We start from the raw sequence: 16,432 nt of genomic DNA, 5'->3' as shown, positions 1-16,432 counted from the left end.
CTGTGAATTTTTAAATTCATTGAAGAGAAGCATCGTCAGTGTGACAACAGATGCATTGGAAGTACATTAGGTAGTTCCAAATACAACTTTTTCATTTCCAAGAGGATCATGAAGAGTGGTTGTAATCCAACCCAGAGACACGATGAAAAGGTTTTCCTTGCTTGTTAATAATAAATTCCCTCATGCTCATAGAACGCCATGCCAGGTAAATTGTTTAAGGAGCTCTAAAGGGGATTACCAGCTTAATGTAGACTCAGAGTATTCCAGTTAGGAAAGGCTGCATTGGTGTTGTTCTCTGTAGGCGCCAGTGTGACTCCCACACGTTATTAGTTGTGTTGCCTTAGGGAGAGGGAGCAGTGTGAGCCAGTGCCAAAGGAAGAATGGAGTTCTCCTTTCAGCTCTGGTAACAAGGTTTCTAATGGAGACAGAAGACGGCAGATATGGACAAGTCAGGGAGACTGGAAAACAAATATCCTCCCTCCATTTTGCAATGTTGGAAAGAAGGATGGGGGAGAGAAGAGGAGAGAAATATTGTGAAAAAGAAAAAGAATATCACATAAGAAAGTATAGGTGAGGAGATCAGAGCTTCAGTACCTGGGGATAGAGGAGAAGGGGGGGGAGAGTTTTAAACCAATTAGGTATCCACACAGTCTCCTCATCTATAAAATGTCTTTACCAAGAAACCCCCATATCAAGTCTGATAAAAAGAATGAACAACAAACAAAAATCATGGATGGCAAGTCACTTAAACCCTTATTCTCTCTGGCAATTCTTCTAGGTCCACAAATTAGATAAATTCTTCATCTTCATGATGGGAGAGTGTTTCTTCACACTGATAAAATCACAGTTCTGGACACTCTCTTCCCCCAAGAAAAAGAACTTCATTGGCCCTTAGTTTCCCTTAATCAGTATTCCCTAGGAATACTGACTTTCCTATGTTTAAGAGTCCATTTCTCATTGCAGCTTATGGCCATTTCCTCTCTTCTCACAGAACACAATGATGTATCTAGTTGTTCATATGACTATTTGTCAAAGTGCCTGCTAACAATGTTTACTGCTGATGACTTGTGCCAAAAACTATACAAAGAGAGAAGGAAATGCAAAGACACTATCCTCCAAGAGATTTGTATTTGTATCTCAGGACCTAACACTGTGCCAGACACAATGGATGCTTAACAAAGATTTCTTATTGGTTGATTGGCTTCTTCTTCCAGCCCTTCCCTCCTGGTTTTCTTTTTGTATTCATCCGTCTGCTCTTGTTGAATTTTGCTTCTCTATTTGGGGCAGGGTAAGGAATCTAGATTGAAGCCCAACATAAAAAGATTCTAAGATTATCAGATTTTATGAAGTGTACAACAAATACTATATAAAGATCTATGAGTACTAGGAAAAGCCCTGTATCAGGAGTCAGAGGAGTCACTATTAGAATCCAGGCTCTGCCCCTTAACTCCTGTGTGTCACTTATGTGACATTTACCACCTCTGTGACACTTGTTACCTGTAAACTAGGTCATCTCTTCTTCCTTTTCTAGCTTTCAGTCCTTTGATCCTACCTTATTGATACTCAGTGTATGTTAAAAACAAGCATAGATGTGATGATAAATTTTTAAGAAATGGCTCTCTAGGGGAAGGTCATTGGAAGGGGAAAGAAATGCATTTTTAGTTTATTTTTAGTTTATTCTACATTATAAACATTTTCCTCATCACTTTCTAAAGCCTAGACAATCAACAGTATGATAAATCAAACCCTAATTTGTAGTATTTACTGGTTTTTGAGGTTTATCAGATAGATGCTCTTGCTGAAAATTTAATACTTGTAGAGTTCCTGCTAGCTCCAGCACACTAGAATAATTGTGTTTTATCTTTTCAGTCCTCCTTTTGACCTTCCTTATCTCCTCATTTTCTTTTGATGCAATGACTTCCTATGCTTTTCCTGAAAATGATATAAAGTTAAGACAATGTACACACAGTTACATTGATGGGATTTGACTCAGTAGGCAGCGAGGACCCCATTCAAGGATGTTAAAGCAGGGGATTAACCCCAAATCAAGCTTTAGGAAGTCTCATCTGCTGATATATTGTGCAAGATGGATGGGGAAAGACCAGAAGCAGGGAGATCATTTAGAAGGCAACTGCAGTAGTCCAGCAAGCAAGGGATAAAAGTTTGCATGTTATCCAGTAATCACCTCTAATACAGATAACTTCCAGATCCTGAGTCCTCTCTCTTAAACTCCACGTGATGTTTCTAACTGCCTGCTGGACATGGACCTAAATATCTTGCTAGCATCTTGGATAGCATACGATGTCCCAGCCCCTAGTCCTAAGTTAGCAATCAATTAATCAATCAACACTTATTAAGCTAGGCATTATATGATATGCCAGAAACTGTGCTAAGTTCTGAGAATTCAAAGAGACAAGAGGCAGTCCCTGCCTTCAGAGAGTTTACAATCAAAGTGGGAAATAACATAAAAATAACAATTAAAAAAAACAAAGCTATTCAGTCTAAATAGAAAATAACTACTAGAATTAAGAGGCAACAGAAATAAGAAGGTAATAGAAATATGTTATCATTCTCTCCCTCTTAAAATTACTGTATATGTACTTATTTGCTTTTATGATATCTTTTAATTAGAATGTAAGTTTCTTGAGGGCAGGAATCATTCCCTTCCCCCCTTTTTTCCCTTTATATTCCTTGTCATTAGCTCAGTGCCTAACTACATACTTAATAAAAACTTAAGCTGGTGCTTGATAAATGTTACCTGGATTGGATTGAAGAGATTGACTAAAATCAGAGATCATAATTCCACTCTTCTTCCCCCCCAAAAAAAAATTGTTACTCTCCCTGACTTTACTAATTCTATTAATAATTGCTTATTTTTTTCAGCCATTCAGGCTTGAAATCTCAAAGCCTTCTTTGACCTCTCCTGTTCCTAACTTTTAACCAGCAGTTGTTTAGCAAGCCTATGGATTCTACTTTTGCAGTAGCTCTTTTATTTGTCCCCTCCATTACCATAATCATGACCCTCATTCAGGCCACTATTAAATCTCACTTGGGTTATCAGATTAGTCATCCAGTCAATCAACCTGCCACCAGACCCCCTATTTTCCCACTCTAGTCTATGTTTTTTAGCCAGATAAATCACTCCCTTTCCTCTGTGACTACTGAGTAGAGACCAATCTTTTTATTCTGGCATTCAAGCCCCTCTACAACCTGATTCCAACTTACTCTATCTCATACTTTCCCTTTCCTATTCTCTGATTCCACCAGACTTTGTTCCTGGATGTTCTTTAAATAAATTCTGAGCATTCCTACTTCTATGTCATTGCTGCCATAGTTCTTTGCATCTGGAAAACACTCTTCTGCAATTTAGCCTTTTGAAATTCTGCCTATCTTTTAAGGTCCAGCCTGGATGTCTCCTCCTTCATGAAACCTTCTCTGATATCCCAACCAAAAGCAGTCTCCCTTCTTTGATCCTTCATAGCATCTTGATAGTATCACATATGAATTTAGCATTTTTTTTGTTCAGTTGAGGCTATGGCAGAGGCATCTGTCTTATTTGAAAGTAATAATAATAATAACCTAGAACTTTGCAATTTACAAAGCACTTTATATAAATTATTTCACTTAATCCCCAAAATAGCCCAAGAAGGTATGTAGTTCTGTTCTATAGATTGGAAAATGAGTTAAGGCTGGAAGAAATCAAAATGGTTTGCCCCAAATGATAGAAATGATAAATCACAGAACATAGATTTAGTCTTCTGTGTATAAATCCAGCTTTCTTTCTGCTATATCCAGAATAAGGAATAGAAAGGCATTCTGTATACTTATCTTTGTACTTTTGTCCACTAATAACATTCTACCTATTAATGTTACGAAGCTGTCATGTTCCTGTCATGGTGGAGCAAAGGAGAAGCCTCCTTGTTTCCATGTGCCCCACATTTTTAAAATTTAGTAGACAAAGCTGAAGATATTTTCAGTCACTCAAACTCCTCTCTCTCTCTCTCTCTCTCTTTCTTTCTCTCTCTCTCTCTTTCTCTCTCTCTCTCTCTCTCTCTCTCTCTCTCTCTCTTTCTCTCTCTCTTGAACCAGGAAAAATAAGATTGTTAAACATATTCCTGGTATCATTAAAAAAATAATAACCCACTATTGTTCAGTTTAGTCATGTCCAACTTCATGACTCCATTTGGAGTTTTCTTGGCAGATACTACAGTAGTTGGCCATTTCTTTCTCCAAATCCATTTAAAAAAAAAAAGAAACTGAGGAAAATAGAACCCAAAGTGACTTGCTCAGGATCACACCTGGTAGTGTCTGAGGCCAGATTTGAACTCATGAAGATGAGTCTTCCTGACTCCAGGTCTGGAATGTGCCCCTCAGTTTGCCCAGGATCACCCAGCTAGGAAGTGTCTGAGGCTGGTTTTGAACTCATGAAGAAGAGTTTTCCTGACTCCAGACCCAGCACTCTGCATTATGGCACCCACTAGCTGTCTAAAAGGCACACTAGATTCAGCAAGAAGGTGACGGGCTCATTGTAAAATAGGGGAAGTGGGAAGGCTAAATGATGTCCGGTGCTAAAATTCTATGACTCTCTTTGCAGACATCTTTTCCATAAGTCCTGCGTAGACCCATGGCTGCTAGACCATCGAACCTGTCCCATGTGCAAGATGAACATCCTTAAGGCCCTAGGCATCCCGGTAAGCAATGTGCCCCGTCCCCACTCCTGAAACCAATATCCTCCCTTTTTTTTCTAACTGCTCATGAACACAAAGGAGAAAAGTAACATAAATTGTTCCCTGCTTCTATTGTAGTGGTCCCCAAGAGAGGAATGTCACGGGAGTGACAGACACCATTTGTGTTAATTCCATATGAGCTTGTATGTCTGGAGGTATCTTTCTTCTCATTTTCTCCTCATTATGAGCCCCTAGAGATTTTCCCACCCCCTTTTTCATTTTGGATCATCCTTTCTCAGTGTTAAGATGCTATTTATGCAACTAGCCTTCTCTTTTCCTTGTTAATGATGAGACAGACAGAAAGTGGGAAGAATTAAAAAAAAATTTTGAACCTGAAGTTTGGAATACCTGGATTCAAATCTCACTCTGAAGCTTACTTTCTGAGTCCTATTCTGGTTATGATTTGCATGAGTGGTGAGTGTTTCCAAAAGTGAAAAAAACATGGGTTCAAGTTCACTGATAGAATACATCTGTTGTATTTCTATCACCTGCACAACACCAATGGGAAATGATTTCAACTGCTTTTTTTTTTTAATGTCACTTCATCCTCTGGGCCCAATCTGAACGCCAGCCTCTGAGCCACTTTAGGAGTCGGTGAGCAAACTTTATAACACCTTGAGGGATCATGGCAGTGATGAGAGAGAAAGGCTCAGATTCTATTTAGCTGTTAAAAAAAGATCTGCGCGTGGATTCTTCTGTGTCCAGGATTGTGGAGGCAGGACCTGGTTTCCATTCTGCCATCAGACTAAGCCTCCCTCAGTTCCAAATAGCCATAAAAAGTTCAGCGTCTCCCCCAGTGTGGAGACTCCAGCCAGCTGGCTTCAAGCTGAGAAAAAAAGACATTTCCAGGACCTTGTCAAGTTTAGCCCACAAACAATGGTGGCTAGTGAGCCACCAGCTGTTATATGTACATTTTTCCTGAACAGATGAGGGCAGGCAGCGGGCCAAACTCCCCGATCCCCTGGTTGGGCGAGAAAAAGTACAGTTAAACAAAAGATGGTGTTGGAAGAAAAACCAGCCCATAGTGAGGACGGGAGTCCCAGATACCAATTTTCCCCTTTTCACCCCAGTCTTAACCCTCCTCCCCTTCATTGCCAATAATGACAGCAAAATAAAAAAAGATGAACCATCGCCCGGTGTTAATGGAATAGGAACTCTGATGGGAATCATCACTGAAAGGGAGAAATCACGCTAACTCTGATTCTCTTCCTGCTTTCACATTAGTACAGCAGGAGAAGGGGCGCCTCGAAGGGCAGTGATAGATTGTAATGACATGCATTTAGCCAGTCTTTTCTTCCCGTGTCCCAGCTGCCTTCATGCCAGCTGTGTGCCGATCTCGATGGTTTATGCACACAACACAAATCAGCTTGTGTGAATACCGGGCTGGACAGGCAGTGGAGAAGCAGACCACTAAATCGTCCGTCTGTGGCTGTAAATATGAGTCGGCATGAGGAAAATCCATTATGGGTAAAAAATATAGCTCAAAACCCAGGCTATAACCCGCCTTAGAAAACCACCCTTAGAACTCAGTGCATCAAGAATTTCCTCTGCTTATATTAAGACCATATCTAGTTTCCATATAAAAAATATGTATGTGCATTTTCTTGTGGAGGCAACTGGTGGATAGAGCACTGAGCTTGGAGTCAAGAAAGCCTGAGTTCACATCCAGCCTCAGATATTTGTAGCTCTATGATCCTGAGCAAGTAATTTAACCTATCTTTGCCTTAATTCAATGGAAAAGGAAATGGCAAATCACTGAAGTATCTTCACTAAAAAAACCCAAAACCCATGGACCATATGGCCCATGAGGTCACAAAGAGTTGGACACAATTGAATGACAACAGCAACATTAGATATGGGAGAGATATTGTGTCCTGGGAAGAGATTGGTCTTCCAATCAAGGAGATCTGGGTTAAATTCCTACTTCCAATATAAATTGGTTTTTTGACCCTGTATAAGTAATCTGTCTTCTCAAAGACCCAGGGAAACTTGTAAGATTGGGTCATGGATGAGTCGTTGATCTGCCTCTGAGGATGTTGTTTCCACATTAGTCATTCCCTACAAGCATGAAATTACAAATTCAGAAGGCTCTATTATATGTGTTTGTGTTTATGTGTATAGAGAAACAGAAAACACTGAAGGAGGAAATAAGCATTGATCTAGCACCTACGTTGTGCCAGGCACTATACTAAGTGCTTTTTACAAAGGATTATAGATTTAGAGCCAGGAGAGCTTTTAGAACTCAATCCTTTCCGTTTACAGATGAGGAAACTGAGGCACAGATAGAGTAAATGACTTGTCCAGGATTACATTGTTAGTGAATATCAGAGTGGAGGTATGAATTCAGATTGTCCTGATCTGGAGTCTATTGCTCTATCCATGATATCAAGCTGTGTCTCAAGAGATGTGAGGAAGGTGGAGGAGCAAGGGAATGGTGAGGAATTGGATAGACAGAGAGACAGAGAAGAGCTAGGGGGACAGAAAGGGAAAGAAAAAGAGAAGGAGAGAAGAGAAAGAGGCAGATAGATGAGAAATGAGAATGAGGGAAGAGAGAGAGACAGGGAATGAAGAGAGGAGGGGAGAAGAGAGACACAAAAAATGAGAGGAGAGAGAAGGAAGGAAGGTGAATCAGACAGACAGACAGAGGAGAGAAAGGGACAGAAAAAGAAAGGGAATGACAAAGTAGTAAAGAAAGAGAAGGAGGGAAGAGGAAAGAGAGAAAGATAGACAAAGACAGAGGAGAGATAAGGAGGAGGAAGGAGAGAGGGGGAAATGGACAGACAAAGAGGATAAATAGGGGAATAGAGAGAATGAGAAAGAAGGAAGAGAGGGGGAAGAGGGGAAGGAGAGAGAAACTGACAGAAACAGAAGAAAGATAGATAGGGAGAGAGAGAGAGAGAGAGAGAGAGAGAGAGAGAGAGAGAGAGAATGGAAATTGGTTGAAGGGAGGGAGTGAGAGAGAGAGAGAGAGAGAGAGAAGAGAGAGAGAGAGAGAGAAAGAGAGAGAGAGAGAGAGAGAGAGAGAGAGAGAGAGAGAGAGAGAGAGAGATTTGGCTCCAAAATCTTTGCAGCACTTCAAAACTGAATGAAGACATTTATTTGATAGTGTAATAGCTTTCTTCAAGTATTTAGAGTCATCTCATGGAAAAGGGATTACAGTTTTTCTGCTTGGCTTGAGATCAGGAGTAGGAGCAGTAACTGAAAGGTACAACGAGACAAATTGAAAAATTTGTTAATGACTAAGTCGTTCAAAAGTGGCCATGGAAAGTAGTATGTTTCCTTTTGAATAATGGAGTTCATTCCTTGGGGACACCATGGAGGGGATTCTTGTTCAGGTGTGATTCAGACAACCTGGGTTCTTGAGTTCCCTTTCAAATCAAAGATCCATTGAATACAATCCATTGGAGTGGTTTTTCTTGTCGGCAATCTATCTTTTCAAAGCTTCCTGCATCATATTTGCCCACAAATTAGGAAAAAGGTGCCTAATAAACTTTCAAGTACCATAGATATGAAAATTTTCATTGCTTCCATCATCATTCATAATTTAAAAAATCTCTAAAACTCCCCTATCAGATTATGATCAGAAACACCAGAGTTACTAATATTTAACTTCTTGATCTAGTTAATATTTTTCTCTACCCATCCTATAAGCTTCCAGAGACCTTTCTGAAGTATATGTGAAAATAAAATGAATTTATCTATTCATTATTTTAAATAACATTTTAAATAATGAATAACTATTTTAAATAGTTTTATTTGAGATTATTTCTGAAACTTTCAAGTATGATGACTGAAGTAGTGAAGGCTCAGAGATCCCAGTCATGGTTCAGTATATTTGCCAGATTTGAACTAAATTTTATTTAGAATTATGTGAATAATGGCCATGTCCTTATTGTAGAATAGTAACACCAGAATTATTAAGTGATGTCACTCCCTTTTTCTAGCACAATGATTAACCAATAAGCTCTATCGATATACACAAGTGAAAACAGAACAGTCTCAGAAAAGTGAAGCATCTCTGATTTCTCCTGCTTACATCTTGGGTAACTGCTATGCTTTCCCAAAGCATCCATTTTGGAGGATACTGAAAAATAATCCATGTTACTCTTGAATTTTCTCCAGTATTTGGAGGTAGAGAATCATAGATGGAAACTTAATATACTCAAAATAGAATCTGTTACCTTTTCTGCCCCCTAAAAAATATACATTTTTCCCTCACTTCCCTGGTTCTTTTGAGGGCATCATCTTTGCAGGCACCCTTGCTAGGTGCACAATTATAGAACCAAACTTAACTTTCCCTTCCTCACTAGAGATATCTGGTCAGATGCAAAGTTTTATCAAATTCTACCTCCATGATGCCCATCAAATGAATCCCTTTCTACATCACTCATGTAACCATTTCCATACATCAAGCCCTCATCACCACTATACTGTTGCTTCAAGTCTTTCCCCTCATTAATTCATTTCACATAGTTACCCATAAACTTAAGGCATTCTTTTTACCATATTACTCCTCTCCTGAAATATCTCCAGTAGTTCCCTTTTGCCTCTAGAATTAAAAAACAAATTCATTCAAAACATTTAATAATTGAACTTCAGTCTATCTACTTTTTAGTAAGACAGCTGGGTGGCTCAGTAGATAGCATGCTGGACCTCGAGTCAGAAAGACTCATCTTCCTGAGTTTAAATCTAGCATCATATTTATTAGTTGTATGACCCAAGTCATTTAACCCTGTTTGCCTCATCTGTAAAATGAACTGGAGATGGAAATGGCAAACTACTCTAGTATCTTTGAAAAAACAATAGCCCCAAATATGGTCAGGAAGAGTTGGGCTCAGTTGAAATTACTGAGCAAAACAACAACTGCCTACCTTTCAAGGTTTTTTATAAATGTCTCCCTTCATCTCCTCTGTAGTGACAAATTTGATATTTCTTTTACATGATATTCTACCTTCTGTCTTCATGCCTTTATATAAGCAGTCCCCCAAGGCTGGCATATACTCACAACTCACTTTCATCCCTGAGAATCTATAGTTTCAGGGCAGCTAGGTGGTACAGTGGATAGAGCAATAGCTTTACAGAGAGGAACCAAGTTCAAATCCCACCTCACACACTTACTAGATGTGTGACTCTGGGGAGTCACTTAATTCTAATTGCCTCAACAAGGAGAGAGACAGAGATGAGGGGAGGGGAAGAGAGAGAGAGAGACAGAGAGAGACAGAGACAGAGAGAGACAGAGAGACAGAAATGCTCCCTACTCCAGAAATTACTTTGTATTTACATACACGTACACTTTGGGTTTTTTCATCCAATGAGGTCCTTGAGGGCAGTGAGTATTGTTTGGTCTTTGTATTCCTACTCTGTGACATTTAGTAAATGAACAACCATTCTGTAGAACAATTTTAACTTTGCCCAAAGGGCATATTGACAGAGCAATACCACTCAGTCTGTATCCCAAAGAGATCAAAAAAACAAAAAGGAAAGGACAAAAATATTTACAGTACTTCTTTTAGTGATGGCAAAGAATTAGAAACTGATTGTGATATATGCTTGTGATGGATGCTCTCAGAAAAACCTAGCAAGACTTATATGAACAGATGCAAAGGAAAATGAACAGAACCAGGAGAACATTGTACAAAGTAACAGCAATTTTTTACAATCAATGTAAATGCCTTAGTCATTCTCAGCAAGACACTGATCCAAAATAATTCCAAAAGACTTAGTGATGAAAAATGCTATCCATCCATAGAGAAAGAACTGGTGGAAACTGAATGCAAATTGAAGGATTGTTTGTTTGTTTGTTTAATTTTATTTTTCTTGAGGGTTTTTTTTGTCTGTTTCTTTTTATAATATGGCTAATATGGAAAAATGTTTTCCATGGCTGCCTATATAAGCTATATCAAATTGATGGCCTTCTCAATGAGGGGGAAGGAGAGGGAGGGAAAGAACTTAAAACATAAAATTTTCAAAAAGAATGTTAAATTTTAATGTTAAATGTTGTTAGATGTAATTTGAAAAAATAAAACATTAAAACAAACCAGATCTTTGACTGCAAGTCCAATACCCATTTTCCTCTAATATGCTGCTTCTCCCTTTGAGATAGCATGTTAAACTTCATTATAAGTATTTTTTATTATGTTGAGATAGTTATACCTGAGGAGATAAATGCAGGAATTTCTCCAGAAAAAGAAAGCATCTGCTTTATGTGAACTTTTCTTCCAGATTTGTTTTTTCCTATAAATGTAGTGTACCCTGAACACTTGGTAGAACATTGCTATATATCCCATCTGTGCACAGTAACAACAGACTTCCACTTTAGGAAATTAAACTGAATCTTCATTAAGCAGAAAAAAAAGACAGATGAACAAAAAAACAGGGAGGCAAAGATGGAGGATGTTCCCCCCCCCCAGCCCAGCCTTTAAGAAGGCAGAATGAAAATAATTGACAAATAACAAGTAAATTTTATGTTTTTTTTTCTTTTGCCTCCCCTTCCAGCTCTTCTAAAGACCTTTGGTCTTTTGTTTCTTCCTACTTAAAAAAAAAAGTCTTTTGTTTTAATTTATTATCAGAATCAGTGTGTAATACCATTCTGATTCTGCTGCTTTCACTCTGAACCACCTCTGATTGCTCTTTCAAAGTTTCTTGTATATAGCAGATTTATTGATTTTTTTTACCTAATATTCTATTACATTTAATAGATCACAATTTATTCAGCTATTTTCCAATTCTTCAGCATAGAGACTGTTTCCATTTTTTTATTACAAATACAGAAACTATGAATATTTTTGTGCAAATAGGCCCTATTTCCCTTTTTATGATGTGAGCATAGAATCTTAACAACAAAAATTCTGGGTCCAGAGATAGGATCAGTTTTTCAGCTCTTTTCATATTGCAGATTATTTTTCAAATCTTTTTTATTAGTTTGTAGTCCCACCAGTAATATATTAAAGTGGCTTTTCCCTCAATACTTTGACACTGTTGGACTGTAACATTTTTTGATATTCATTAGGTTTTCATTTTAATGAATTTTAAATAAAGAAGTCATTTTTGCTTTAACTTTGGTTTCTTTTCCTGAACACTGCCTAGCATGGGCAATCTTTAATCTCCTTACCCTCAGGTGACTCAGAGGTCAGCCTGGAGAATGGTCATTTATCGATGGCAGCCAAATCTCCTCAATCCTCCATTTCTCCCCTTATTATTTTTCTCGTTCCTCTTGAAATATAGAGCTGCTAAAACAGAAATGAAAAGCCTTAGTCATTTAAGGGAAAGGATGGCCTTTGTAAGTTGATCATGAAGGGAAACCCTGCCTTTTTTTTCTAACTTTTTTTTATTAAAGCTTTTTATTTTCAAAACACATACATAGATAATTTTCAACACTCACTCTTGCAAAACCTTGTGTTCCACATTTTCCCCTCTCTTCCCCCATCCCCCTCACCTAGACAGCAAATAATCCAATATATGTTAAACATGTGCAATTCTTCTACATATATTTTTACAATTATCATGCTGTACAAGAAAAATCAGATCAAAAAGGAAAAAAAATGAGAAAGAAAACAAAAAGCAAGCAAACAACAATAAAAAGGTGAAAATACTATGTTCTGATCCATACTCAGTCCCCTCAGTCTCTCTCTGGGTGCAGATGGCTCTCTCCATCACAAGACCACTGGAATTGTCCTGAATCACCTCATTGTGCAAAGAGCCACATTTATCAGAATTGATCATCATATAATCTTGTTGCTATGTACAATGTTCTCCTGGTTCTATTCATTTTACTTAGCATCAGTTCATGTAAGGGAAGCATCAGTTCATGTAGCTCCCTCCTTGGCAGCAACACCAAAACCAAACCCTATCTGCAGAATGCCTGGGATTTCCTTCCCCCTCACCCCGCCCCATAGTATTTTATTTTCCAATTGCAGGTAAAGATACTGTTCAACATTCATTTTTTTTTTTAGATTTTGAGCTCCAGGTTTTTTCTCTTCCCTTCCTTCCCTCCTCAGCTCCCCAAGACAACAAGCAATCTGATACAGATTATACATGTACCATAATTTAAAACATATTTCCATATCAGTCATGTTGAAAAAGAAAAATCGGGGCAAAAGGGAAAAGCTATGGGAAAAGAAAACAAAAAAAAAAAAAAGTGAAAATAGTATGCTTTGATCTGTATTCAGTCTCCACAATTCTTTCTCTGGATGTGGATATGTCTAAGATTTTCAATATGGACATGAGTACACAAAGATATATATGCCAGAAAGCATAATGAGGAAGTATATCAGATCAATCTCCCTCCCCACTGCAAGTAATAACAGAGTAAAAATAAGTAAATTTCCATTCTTCATGTTTAATATTCTTTAAGATGAGATTTGGTGGAGGAGATGGGAAAGGGAAGCGGATAGGGACATGCCTTCTGTACTCAGATACTTAATGTGCTGTCACATAAAAGAACAATAACATTTTTGTCTTAATTCCATGTGGAAGAACTAAGATGAATGAAAGTCACAGGGTGGAAGATTTCACTTAATTTAAGGAAGAATTGTATAAAAATTAGAACTGTCCATCAATGAAACGAGTTGTCTTAAGAAATAGTGAGCTACTCATCATTGGAGGTATTCAAGCAGAAACTAGAAAGCCTTCTGTCAGGGTTGCTATAGAATCTTTACACTGGATAGAAGATAGGATGAGATGACCTTCAAAAGTCTTTCCAATGCATAAGATTCTGTGAATTATGATTTGGGTGTTTCAGTGATGAATCATTGAGAAGTTTTGTTCTAGATTCTTTTGGTATGGGAGTTTTTAAATCAGCGATTCTCAGGTGTGAGTCAAACGTATTTCTGTGTGCCCTCCCCCTTCTCCTCCATACTTCTTCATAAAAACAATTCACAAGTCTTTGTGGATAATGATCTGATTGTCAAATGGTGTTTTGATTATGAACAAATATTTTCAAGAAAACACTGTTCCTATAAATGAATCATGTGTTATGTGGCCATTGCCCAATTTGCCACATCCATAACATGACCCTCTATCTAGATGGAGGATTTTAACAGAAGAGCTTTAAAGAAACTTTTCTTCATTGTTGTTGTTGTTTATGTTGTTGTTTTTTTCTAAAATCATATAAACATTATTTAGTAATTATATGGTGCTACAAAGAGAACGTTGAAGTTTTTTTATTATTTGAAGAAATAAATGTTTATTGTTGACCATATTTGTACTCTAGGAATTTGAACTCAGAGCTGGTGTGTGTATGTGGCGAAAGAGCAAGACAGTCTTAGATATTAAAATAGATTCTTTCATCTTCCTATGTTAACATTGATTTTATAGCAGATAACCTTCAAAGTGTTTTTTCTTTATTTTTTTTAACCAGCCCAATGCAGACTGCATAGATGACATCCCACCGGACTTTGAAGGTTCCATAGGAGGGCCACCAACCAATCAGATTACAGGTGCAAGTGATACAACCGTGAATGAAAGTTCTGTTACTTTGGATCCCGCTGTCCGAACTGTGGGAGAATTACAAGTAGTCCAAGATGCAGACGCCACTCCCCAGGAAGGGGAAGTTAACTTTACAGCCAACAGTAAGTCGCGCTCATATGAGACATTCATAAAACCTTTTGAGTGTTCCTTTCCCACTCTGCCATTGTCACCTCTTGACTGGGGACCATTAAACAACTATGGCATGAATAGGTAATAATGACCATAGAAATGTAAAAGCATATTTTCATTCTGAAGACAAAGCCTGAAGTTCCAATTTATAGTATGGTCTTGAGTCACCAAGAAAACTAAAGCATTTGAGATATTGAATTTCACAAGTAAAAGAGTAATGAGAGTTATTCATGGATTATAGAGCTAAAAGGGAGCACAGATACCATCTACTCCAACCACTAGTTTTACAGATAAGGAGACTGAGAGAAAAGTTAAGAAATTTGCCCAAGAAAACATAAATACTCCATTCTGTAATCTTCATCTAGATCCAGGTCCTCTGACTTAAAGCCAGTATTTCTTTCTCCCATATCACAATGCCTTCCTTAGCCAAAGGCAGGAACTGGCCCTCAGATCTTAGATCAGATCAGATCTTAGATAAACTCACCGGAAAAGGTCAATTAGCTTTATGCCCAAGGCTCAGACAGGAATAAGAATGTTAATATTGAAAACACAATTTAATATCTTTAAACTAATTATACTCTTTAGCTTACATTTTAATTCAAAATTATATCCTCACATGACAGGTAAAAAATATGTACATAATATGTTACTTGTATTATGTGTATATAATAAATACTCCATAATGTTTTCATATGTATGTTATATACGTACATGTATACATTGTTGCTGCTGTTGTTTCCCCTTGTTCTTGGAGAGGATCATGACATCAGGGAGGGGAAGCCATGAAATGCAAGTAAGTTGGAATTAAGTGAGGGAGGGATCTGCAAAGTCACCTCTCTCACTCTCTCTTCCAAAGCCATCAGAGTCCAGTGGTAAGATATGAATCAGAATGCCTGGAGATGGCTCTGGATGCAATAGGAAATTTGGCCTTTTTAAGGTTTTTAACCCATCTCAATTTGACTGAGGCAATACCCATTCAAAGATAAAGGTTAGATACAAATTGGGACAAAGAATATCCTCTTTTTTATCTAGTCAAAAAAAAAAAAAAAGAAGAAGAAGAAGAAGATCAAATCTGGGCGGGGAAGATCCTCTGAGTTTCTAGCCAAAAGAGAAATGAGTGCTATTTATATTCACTCTGAGGCAATCTGGACCCAAACAATGACCAATTGGGGCTTAGCTTGGGACCTGTTGTTGGACAATCAATGACAGCCAGAATGATCTGGGATTGGAGCTTATTGTTTGATGTCAAAGTTTGACATCAGAGAGGTGATACCATGACATGCTAGTGAGTTAGTGAATGTATATTCACACATAGATAATACTTAGATTATATGTATATTCTTAATACTAGAGAATGACTTGTATATATGAAGATATATATGTGTTTATACATGCATAAATATATGCATGCACGTGTCTCAGTCCCAATTTGAACAAATAATCTGTCCCATGAAGCAGCCATATGTATTTGAATTCATACTGTTCAAAATTATAATTACATAAAATATAGTAATTAGTTTCAGCTTGGTGGAACTATGTAGTAGAAATTAAAATTCTGTGTTGGAATTCATTGGAATTAAGATTTAGCTCTATGTCTGCAGATGTGTGTGTGTGTGTGTGTGTGTGTGTGTGTGTGTGTGTGTGTGCTTTAAAAACTATATGAGGACAATTTTATTTTGTGTGTGTCATTTTTCCATTAATTGGGGAAAACTAGTTGAAATCACAGCATACTGTGAATAAAGATAGCAGATTAAAGCCCTATCAATTGACAGCAAACATTTGGGGCAGTACTATATCTATAGGGATATAGGTATTGCCTTCTTAATATAGGTGTCTTTTTTTCCTACAGATTCTCTCCTTTGATCATTTATTTCTGTCCAGTCTGTTCTGATTTATTGAAATATCAAAGAAACTTCTAAAGAGAACATTCTCTTGATTGTGAATGAATTGAAAGTTTGTAGAGGGCAGAAATCTTACCTTAGATATTTGCATTCTTTAAAGTATGGCTTTTTTTTTCAGCTGAGAGGTATTAAAAATATCATACAAATCAAACATTTACTGATAATAAATCATCATTTCACAACCCCATTTATGCTACCCATATGGGG

General features: G+C 37.6%; 1 protein-coding gene across 1 annotated transcript in view; it reads left to right on the top strand.

Annotated features, from left to right (window-relative positions):
• The window catches only part of RNF150 (ring finger protein 150), a 338,712-nt gene that overhangs the window by 269,651 nt on the left and 52,629 nt on the right, over window positions 1-16,432 (top strand). Inside the window, exons 5-6 of the mRNA XM_051965732.1 lie at window positions 4,595-4,691; window positions 14,086-14,296. Of these exons, the coding sequence (XP_051821692.1) occupies window positions 4,595-4,691; window positions 14,086-14,296 (308 nt within the window). The remainder of the gene's footprint in view (window positions 1-4,594; window positions 4,692-14,085; window positions 14,297-16,432) is intronic.

This window comes from Antechinus flavipes, chromosome 6 (genome assembly GCF_016432865.1).
Source record: "Antechinus flavipes isolate AdamAnt ecotype Samford, QLD, Australia chromosome 6, AdamAnt_v2, whole genome shotgun sequence".
NCBI lineage: Eukaryota > Metazoa > Chordata > Mammalia > Dasyuromorphia > Dasyuridae > Antechinus > Antechinus flavipes.
The sequence above is the reverse complement of the archived record's forward strand: the minus strand, read 5'-3'. Positions and strand labels throughout refer to the sequence as shown.